This window comes from Triticum aestivum, chromosome 2A (assembly GCF_018294505.1).
Source record: "Triticum aestivum cultivar Chinese Spring chromosome 2A, IWGSC CS RefSeq v2.1, whole genome shotgun sequence".
Taxonomy (NCBI): Eukaryota; Viridiplantae; Streptophyta; class Magnoliopsida; order Poales; family Poaceae; genus Triticum; species Triticum aestivum.
This window is the reverse complement of record NC_057797.1, coordinates 473,654,104-473,664,360: the sequence shown is the minus strand read 5'-3', so window position 1 is coordinate 473,664,360 and position 10,257 is coordinate 473,654,104. Positions and strand designations below refer to the sequence as shown.

The window sequence follows — 10,257 nt, the reverse complement described above, 5'->3', positions numbered from 1 at the left end:
CGAGGTGGAGGCGGCGGTGGGCGATGGCGGTCCGGGGCGGCATCGATCCCTTCCCCGATCCAGATCGGATCGGGATGGGGGCTGACGAGGGGGAGTGGGGGAGTGGGTGTCGGTGGCTAGGGTTGGACCGGGAGGGAGTGGGGAATGGGCCGGCCGGCTGGGCCAGTTGGGATGGTGCCCTGCTGGGCCGGAGCCCAGTGGGGGTGTTTTCCTTTTCTTTTTTTGTTAGTTTGTTTTTCTCTTTTGTATTTTCTTTTTATATTTTCTTTTCTGTTTTAAATCATTTTAAAATATCTAGGCATTTTCTAAAAAGGAGTTCTCTTCACTATAATTACCTATGTAATATTAGGCACTACCCGAACATTTTTGTTTTAACTTTTGAAAAGCTTGATGTTTGACATTATTTAAATTTTTGAATTTGAAAAGTTTTGATCCAACGCGAGATTAGCAACAGTAACCGGGGTGACGTGGCACCGTTAACGTGGGATTACTGTAGCATGATTATCCGGGCGTTACACCGCCGCACCCGGCGGCCTCCGCCGCGACCGTCGCCCTGCTGCAGCTGCCCATCGCCCTGCTGCAGCAGCAGCTGCAGCTGCCGTCGCCACCTCCGGTCAGCTCCAGCCCGGCTCCGACCACGCCGGCGGGAGTCCCAATCCACCAGGTCTGGTTCCCACCCTCGTCGTCACCGCTTTTGGCCTGGTTGACCGGGCCGTTGCCGCAGCCTGTCTACACGGTGGCCTTGAAACAGTCAGCGCCCACCCTGCAGTACGGCGGGCCCTCCGGCTCCGCGGGCCCCTACGCTGGCCTCGACGGGCCGCCGTTCCACGGAGGACCCCCTGTGTCCACCGACCTGGCGCCGTCCCCCCCCCCCCCGCTGCTCTGCACCGCTGAGCCGTACGGCCGCAGCAGTCATACTCAGACACCACCGCGCTTCGCCAAGCTCGACTTCGCCACCTACGACGACACCGAAGACCCCCTCAACTGGCTTAATCAGTGTGAGCAATTCTTCCGGGGGCAACGCACGCCCGCATTGGACCGCACCTGGCTCGCCTCCTATCACCTCCGAGGCGTCGCACAGACGTGGTATTACGCCCTCAAGCAGGACGAGGGCGGCATGCCCCCATGAGAGCGCTTTCGTGAGCTATGCCTCCTTCGCTTCGGGCCGCCGATACGCGGGAGCCGGCTGGCGGAGTTGGGCCACCTTCCCTTCACCTCTACGGTGCAGGACTTCGTCGACCGCTTTCAGGCCCTGGCATGCCATGTGCCTGGCGTGACGGCTCGCCAGCGGGCCGAGCTCTTCGTCGGCGGTCTGCTATATCATATACGAGTGGACGTGGAGCTGCGTGGACCCCAGAACCTCCAGACGGCCATGTACTACGCCAGCGCGTTCAAGCGCCGCGCGGTGGCCATCCAGCAGGCATCACCATCCCGGGCCGCTGGGCCGCCACCCTGGCCAGACGTTCCCGCGCAGGGTCGGCCTGCTCAGGCTTCCGCGGCACCCCTCGCCGCGACCGCGGCGTGCCCATTCCGTCGGCTCACCTCGGCCGAGCTACTCGAGCGCCGCCTCCAAGGGTTGTGCTTCAACTGCGACGAGCCCTGCGTGTCCGGCCACGTCTGCCCGTGACTCTTCTACCTGAAGGCTGCGGACTACATTGAGGAGGACGCCGCCGCCGCCGCCGGGCTCGACGACCTGCCCGCCCCGGCTTACGTGGAGGTGTTTAACGCCGGTTGATCACCTCGAGGAGTTTCGCATGCGCTTCCCCGCCTTCTAGCTCGAGGACGAGTTGTTTGTGCAGGCAGGGAGAAATGTTATGACTGACATATTAGGGGCTTAGCCCAGTTAGTTGTGGCCCAAGTTTATCTTATCGTTATTAGGGGGCTTAGCCCAATTATCTTATTAGGAGGATTATATAAACTCATGTAAGGACCCGTTCTGGGATTGAGCAAGAAGCAATCATATTTGCTCGGCTTCCTTAGGGAGCCGGGAGACCTAACCCTAGCCGCCTCCTGCCAACGCTGCCGCCTCCTCCCTCGCGCACGATGGCGCCCAGCCGCCGCCGGCCGCGTGTTCGTCCACGTCCAGCTCCCTCCTTCCCCTACAACCTCCGGCGTAGACCCGGTAGAACCCTAGTTCCTACCATATTTTATTTGTGTTATAATAATACCAATGTACACCATTAAAACATTTCTAGTGCTTTTGAGCCTTTCACCAATGTAAACCATTAAAACACACTGTACACATTCAATCTTTGTGAAGAGAAGGCTACGAATTAAGTTTTAGAAATAGAAGAATTCGAAATAGATCTACAACTTGCTCTGCTACACATGACACATAACAACTTCGGAGCAATAACTAGCAACTGCCTTTTACGCTACAAATAACCAAGATTGATAAGGTCTCCAAAACATCACATCTATCAGATGAAGAAAATAAATACTAGGCTGATCTTGGTGCCAGTTTATCTAACCAAGATAGGATTATCGCAGCTCCTTTCTCCCACGAGCAATCTAACATCATATCATGTGCTACCCCTTCCACACAGACAGGTTGCACGTTGTAAAATCTTGCAGTTTCAGAAAGCCCTTCCGCATCCTAGATAATGGAAATGTTTAGAGCATGAGAAACGAAACATTTCTTTTGTATGTGCGAGAGATTTGTTTGGGGGTTGGGTTCACTCACAACAATGAAATCATTGCTTGCACCCATGACAAGGATTTCTAATGTACCATCTGTGGCAGAAGGTACAGGCAATGATGCATTGAGCTTCCTCAAGTCAAATAGTGGCAACTTTGAGCTTTCCTTCATTAGATTTTGGTACCTAAAACATGATGTCGTAGATTGTTGATGAAAGAAAAGAGGCATTTAGACTGCAAATGGCTTATGTAAGCTGGAGATGGTATGCGAACAATAAATACCTCAGGACAAGTTCATCATCCATTTGTGATGAGAAAAATGTTTCTTTGCAGAGAGGCAATGAATTTGCATATGCTTTTGCAGCCAAGCTGAGTGTAACCTGATAGCAAGATGAATAAAACTTCATGTATGCGCATGAACAAATTCACGTGACACAAACAAAGTATTCAATACTGATGGCTTGAAGAGAGACATGAATAGGTCATTCATAGTTTGAAGCAAAGAAATGGTTGCATGTAGTACATGAAGTGTATGATACTCCCTCCATTCCTAAATATAAGTCTTTTTAGAGATTCAAATATGAACTACATACCGAGCAAAATGAGTGAATCTACACTCCAAACTAGGTCCATATACATCACTATCTAGTCCATAGTTAAAGGCATTTTGGAGACCGAGCTCCATGGAGCCCTTTATTTTGAAAAATTCAAAATTCATAAATTTCGGTTCAAACATATTCTGAAAAAAATTACACATGTATGCAAGGATGTAAAGTGTATGTGTGAAAAATTTCAGGATGAAATACCTTGAATTGCGAGCTGCACAAAAAAAATCATGGACTTTAAAGATGAACAGTACATGTGCTAAAAAGCCCCAGATTTGTCTTTTTTGTGTAGCTCACATTTTATTGTATTTCGACCTAAAAATTTGCACACATGTATATTATGTATCTAGATATTTGTGTATTTATTTTTAGAAATTTTTAAAACTGAAAAGTTTGAATTTTGAAGTTTTCAAATAAAGGCCTCCATGAAGCTCGGTCTCCGTTTGGCATTTTCGATAGTTAAATCTCTAGAAAGACTTATATTTAGGAATGGAGGGAGTACATGCAGAAGCAAAGAAAGTCAACAAGTATGGATGGGGTAATTCAGGTCTAATAAACAGTGGATCAGCAAACTTATCCAGACTCCACCAAAGAGAATTGGGAGAGTTAAAATAGGCATAAGGAGTTCAAGCCAATTGTACAAGGAGAAGAAATGACTGCCAACAAGCATGGTGATTCATACAGAGCATTGCGAAAGTGAACCTTCACTAAGTTTGTTCAGTGCTTGATGCTATAATCTTGGTTTTTGACTCGCGACTAGTCAAGTCGCCGCCAGCCCTGCAGCTCGGCGATTAGTCGACCCAAGTCGCTGTATAGTCGCCATAAGTCGCTGTATAGTCGCGAATCACCCTGATTTCTAGGAAACGACTTGGCGATTAGTCGGCGACTATACAGCGACTAATCAGCGACTCAAAAACCATGGCTATAATTAGCAAGCACTCCATATTAAGAAAAAATTGGATTTGCTCAAAAGGGAATTGATTGATGACTGCATGATAAGTGAATGTTCAAGCCTTCAAGGCATTTCATACCTGGCAAGTAAAAACAGAGTATAACACCCACCACAGGTGATAGAGTAAATGCTAAACTAAAAAAATGTATATACAAGGCATGTCAGTATCACACTGAAATTCAGATGGCTGAATGATAAAACTCGAAGGAAAAGGATAAATTATAGTTCAGTTTTACCTTGATAGCAGCAATTGGTTTAGTCAAAAGGTAACGCCATACTAATCCACTGGAGAATGATATAAAGGAGTTAGATCACAATGATAGTAAGTTATAAATAAGATGGTAAATGTGTAGCAAACAACAATAGGAACACCTGTTTCCCGAGGGAGGTACAGAACAGACAAGAACAGCGCCAGAAAGCTTTGGATGAAGAGGTTCTGAACCTATAATAGAAAAGGTGGCATGTAGTGACTTTACCATAGATGGAGACAAACATTACTTTTTCATTCAGAATAATGAGACTAATTATTCTTAGCAAAATGTGGATGCTAATACACTGAACATCCAAAAAAGAGTGAAATCAGATATGATGTTGGGCTGATAAAGGACTAAACTTTACTCGACTAATTAACATGAATACTATGACCAATGAGTAGTTCTAAGAAAACACGACATTGATACATACAAGGTCCTCAAAGAAAATAACTTTTGCACGTCTCAAGGAAGACCAGAAGATCAGAAAAGTGCATCCATTTTGCTATTATTACGACTTAGCATGCAAAAAAGGATATTTGGAAATTAAAATAATACTCCCTCCGTTCCCAAATATAAGTCCTTTTAGAGATTCCAACAAGTGACTACATACGGAGCAAAATGAGTGAATCTACACTCTAAAATATGTCTACATACATCCGTATGTTGTAGTCCATTTGAAATGTCTAAAAAGACTTATATTTAGGAATGGAGGGAGTAGTATTTGAAAATGAGTATGGCACTTCAAGATAAAAGTTTCACAGAATTTTGATAATGGATGAATATTTTTTTCCTTAAAATCGTAACAAATTAATAGCTGAAGTTAATTTGGAAGTGCTAAAAGTGTTAAGGTTATTATGTTTGAAGTTAAACAGTGTGTTTGGACTCTTCAGGATACATGCTAACTCAACTTATGCGCTCCACCTCTTAGTTTAATAAAAATGGCATATCTTATTAGATGAAAAATACTACTACTCTGATTCATATTACTTGTCGCTCAAACGGATGTATCTAGACGTATTTTAGTGCTAGATACATTCATTTGAGCGACAAGTAATATGGATCGGAGGGAGTATCAATACTTTGGAATGGATAAATTCATTCCAAAGGCTTATTTTTACACAGATAAAATTTGGCACAACCAGGGACCCATGGTTTCCATCCTTCTCAGCAATCAGACTTCTTGAGATTCTTGACATTAATCACAGTTAAACCACGTCCTTCTAATCATAGGACAAGAATAATTTCAAGGTCACTCACTGTTCATCCAGAGAAATCCCTAACCCCTGTCAGAGCCAGAGCAGGATTAAACAATCTATGGTCCTCTCTCCCTCTCCCTCTCTCCTCTCCATCTCCCTCTTATGCTTATGTCACGCAACCTGGTAAGAAAATAGAACACAACTAGTCCTTTGGCAGAACATTGTACACATGTTCACTGTTCAGCCATTCAAAAAACAGTAGCCCAACATGCAGTGATTAACTTTCAGACTGCTGCAGAATCTGCTAATGTCCATGTGGTTTGATGATCCACCATAGGTACTGTGGCAGATAAGAAATGAAGCAAGCTTCTGCTGCGCCCTATAGAACTGAGAATCACACCCCCCCTTACCCACTAAGAAGGAGCAAGACTAGAGTTATGCAGATGCAGAAATAATACTTGGATTGAAGAAGGATAACGTGGTTGAAATCCTTTTTGATTTGGTGTTTTCAGGGAAAAGGTTATCTGTTTGTGTGCTAGGCTCAACTCGAGAACTTGTGTACTATAATTTTTTATTTATTTTTGAGAAAAGAACTTTATGTAACAATTTTCATCTATGCCAAAGGATCGGTTCTTTATGTAATACCCCCTCTGTTGATTTGTGTAAGGTGTCCAGTTTTTTCCAGCTTTACCTTTGATTAGCAATTAACAATTGGTTCAACAGTATGCGCATTATGTGATACATAATTGATACCTTTGGATTTGTATTCAAAAGTATTTTGATATAGCTGTATTTCGTAACTATGAACAAAGTATTTACAAGAAGTTTAAGGTGAAGGTTCAACTTTGGAAAGCATGGGCACCTTATATTTTCTGGTAGAGGGAGTAAGACCTAGCTTTTGTTAGCATGTCTAAACCATGGGTATGGATCATGGTATCATGTAATACTACGACTCTACCAGCACTCTATAATACTGATCTTAAGATGGACCGCAATCTGAAAGGATCTTGGTTGGACTGTGATCCAACTCGTGACATTGTTAGAATCATGACGCGGTTCAAATTGTGCATAACCCACACTGAGGACAAAAACAACCTTGACAACCGCTCAAAAGCGGCATTGAGCCCTCTCCAAATGGGCCATCGTCTTTGGTTCTGCAGAAAATGCTTGTAAACGAGTTGTCATCTTTGTATGTGGCAATGTTACTCAAACTTTTGAAGTCTATTACTCCAGTTGTCCTACCTCAGCATGTTATCTGGCTGCATGAAGCAGTGGGGTGCATGCATGCATAAATTGATGTTCAAAGCCGAATGAGCTTCTAGTAGCACAGATGCTCAACGGTGCACTCAATGATGCGACCTAACTTAACATGAAATCCCAGAGGCCTTCTAATACACTATAGTTGCCAGTTTATGCTATCTTCCCATGTGTATGCTTTTGAATTAATTATTACTTTCAGCATCAGTAATCACATAATATATTAGGAAGTTACTCCATTTGTCTACATAATTGGGTTGGATAATCCACTTTAGGTATTATCTTACAATATGTCAATTGGTTATACTTACAGATAAAACACCATAATATTGTGATAATACGGTACAGTCTATGATCCAACACTGCTGGTAAGAAAACCATACTACCCAGTATGCTTGAACTTATAACCTTGAACCTTGGTTGAAAGTACATCTTTATGCAGTTAACAATTCTACGAATGTTAGCAAAGAAGATAGTCTTTCACTTGGTCAATTCCTTTCCAAGCATCACATTTATTTGTTAACACGAGGTTGGGAAGAAGTACAAACATGCTGAGCATGGCAAGAATGCTCCAGAGTAACATCCATAATACAAGAGTTTACCATTGGTGAGAGCATACCTTGTAGGCATGACATATATTGCTGCACAATCAAGCCTCCAAATGAATGTCCAATTAGTATAGGTGGGACAGGGACCTCCTTTCGGATGAAATCAGCAATATCGCCAGTATGTGTCTACTGCAAGTCAATCACACACTGGGCTGACTCTTGTGAGATAATAAAGAAATGCAGTATGGTACAACCATTGCTGAAGTATTACAGTGAGCAATGCTCTTAGTTGCAGGAAGTGGTGCATTACTTGCAACTTTGTGGGTGATTTATGCTACACATACAGAGTCACAGAATAACATAAATTACTCTGAATGCACCTCAGTTTCGCCAAATTACCTCAAGCGTGCCAGCCACTGTGTCAGATGGAATGCTGCTTTCACCCTGCAAGAGATCATAAGTCAATTAAAGTGTGACACCTCGGTAAGAAATGCTACATTATACATGTCTTGTAAAAATGCTCACAATTGCTGCAAGTTCACTTCATAAAATCATCACCACTGTTTGACAACCCAAACACACTATGTTGCGTATGTTATAGAGCATTTTAATTGGCTATTCAACAGCATTCATCATCAAATTGTCTCTCTTTTTTTTGCGGAACATCGTCAAATTATCTGAATTCATCTCGCATTTTCGGTTTCTGGAATGCGCAGGCTCACTAACGTTAGCCCCACCAGCATCGGAGCAGTTCAACAAGAAGCCCAGATGCATGCCTGACTAACTACCTGTGCGCGGAGGCTGAGGGCGAAGCAGGGGTATCCGGCGCGCGAGAAGAAGGGCAGCCAGCGCTCCGCCCAGCACCAGGCCGCGTGGAAGCTCCCGTGCACGAACACCAGCGGCGGCCGCTCGCTCCTTCCCGGGGTCGAGGGCGGAGAAGGCGGTTGCTGGGCTATGACCTCGAGGTCGAGGCCGCAGGGCAGGCGGTGGGAGCGGCGGGACTGGCCCTCCTGGAGCGTGTAGGCGCACGCGGCGCGGAGGGGCCTGGTCCTCCTCATCATCGTCGTGGTTGGCGACGCCCGCGGTGGCATTGTTGGGGAGATGGAGAGGCGGGGAAGGGTGAGCACGGACGCGGAGGTGGCCATGGGTGGCATTTGGCGGCGAGGATTGGGATGATGCAAGGAAAAAGTCTATTTTAAGCCCTGAATTGGTAGAGGTTAGCCAAAATGAATCCCAAACTCCAAATTCCTGTCCTTTGCACCCTAATCTATTTGATCTCGGTCCAAATCAAACCTTGGGATCGTGTGCCAAACAGGAATTGTCGACGTGCCAAGGCGTTGTCGGGATTGGTTGGCGCGCGAGATAGAATTAAACTAGGTCGGCCCTAAATAAATCTCCAGTGCTCGGTCATGTTGAGCTGAAGAAATTAATTGTGACTGGATCCTGGTATATATGGTGGCAACGGAGGGAATATGTAAAGGAATCATATGTAGCATCGCTAACTCGGTCGGCATTCAGAATTCAGGTTTTAACAAGTAATTTTGGTGCTGCACGTCACAAAGCTATCCCACATTATATAAGTTGGTGCAAGCCCCCGGAGAACATGTATAAGCTGAATGTAGATGCATCTTTCTTGGAAGATGGAACGGGAGGTGCAGGAGCTGTAATTTGTAACGATCTTGGAGAAGCAATTGCGGGTTCTTATACACCTCTTAGTCACTTGTTTAATGCTTCTATGGCGGAAGCAAATGCCTTGCTGGAAGGACTCAAGCTTGTAGACAGAATTGGATGTACTCCGGTAATTATGGAATCAGATTCTCTTGAGTAGTCCCGGCCTTTAATGGGATAACTCCAGTCTTCAGCCCATACTCAGCGATCCTTGCAGAATGTTTTCAGATTGCAGAATGTATTGGTACAATCTCTTTGTAGTATTGTAACCGGGAAGCAAACATGGTGGCGCACAATTTAGCTAGACACGCAGTTAGCACAAATTCTTTTGTTTTTTGGACTGATAATCCTCCTAGCTTTATTGTTTCAGATGTTATAAACAATGTAACTATGTTCAAAATTTAATAAAGTGCGCCACAAAGGCTTTCCCTAAAAAAACTGGGTCGGCCCACTAAGGCCCGTCCGGCGGCCCTTCAGAGGCCCAGGAGGCAGAGCACCCCTACATCGACCGTTCCAACAGGCCCCTGGGCAGTCCACCTTGAGCACTCTGTGCCCTCCTGCCTTCCACCTCTCTCGCGCAGCAACAATGGTGGTTGGCGACTGGTCGACGGGACGGCGAGGATCGTGACGGCGTGGTGGCACGAACAACTGAAGGTAATCACCTCCATGCCTCCTCATCTGATGCCCACATTTTAGCTTGTGATTGCGCCACTATGGTTAGGGTTTTACCGAGATTTTGGGTGGTTTTGTAGGCCAAAAGATATGATTTTTGTGTGATTTAGCTGTAGATTTTGTTCGTACACAACAAAGATTAATTCGATTCGCCTTATTTGTCTATTTCAGTGAAATCATGGACCCAAGTGATATTTTGAATGCCTGTTTCCATTTGGGTGGCCAGTTCGTCCGAATTGGTCCTAATTTGCAATATGTTGGGGGAGAAGAAGCTTTGTCAGAGATAGAAAGGAACAAATTGTCGCCACAGGAAGCGAAGGGCTATGGCACTGAAGGAATCAATGAAGTTCTATTTTCTGGTTCCTCGTTCAGAACTTCTCAATGGCCTGATGTTTCTGAATGATGACAACAAGTGTGTGCAGATGGCAAATTATGTATGTGTTGGTGTAGTTGTAGATGTCTTTGTGG

The 10,257-nt window shown here is 45.0% G+C and overlaps 1 protein-coding gene across 1 annotated transcript; it reads right to left on the bottom strand.

Moving 5' to 3' along the window:
* Positions 1-2,180: 2,180 nt before the first annotated feature.
* Positions 2,181-8,871, bottom strand: LOC123189032 (uncharacterized). The gene is made up of 8 exons (XM_044601353.1): positions 8,238-8,871; positions 7,849-7,893; positions 7,521-7,635; positions 4,567-4,636; positions 4,431-4,479; positions 2,920-3,017; positions 2,684-2,822; positions 2,181-2,596 (listed from the first exon to the last, which is right to left on the bottom strand). The coding sequence occupies exons 1-8, from the start codon at positions 8,601-8,603 to the stop codon at positions 2,441-2,443; spliced, it is 1,038 nt and encodes a 345-aa protein (XP_044457288.1). The 5' UTR covers positions 8,604-8,871; the 3' UTR covers positions 2,181-2,440.
* Between the last annotated feature and the right edge of the window lie 1,386 nt (positions 8,872-10,257).

Coding starts and splice junctions, on each gene's coding strand:
- LOC123189032 (XM_044601353.1), bottom strand. CDS start 8,603: ATGCCACCCATGGCCACCTCCGCGTCCGTGCTCACCCTTCCCCGCCTC. Junction 4,480..4,566: donor GTACCTCCCTCGGGAAACAG/GTGTTCCTATTG, acceptor ATCATTCTCCAG/TGGATTAGTATGGCGTTACC. Junction 3,018..4,430: donor AACCAATTGCTGCTATCAAG/GTAAAACTGAAC, acceptor TCTTGCTATCAG/GTTACACTCAGCTTGGCTGC.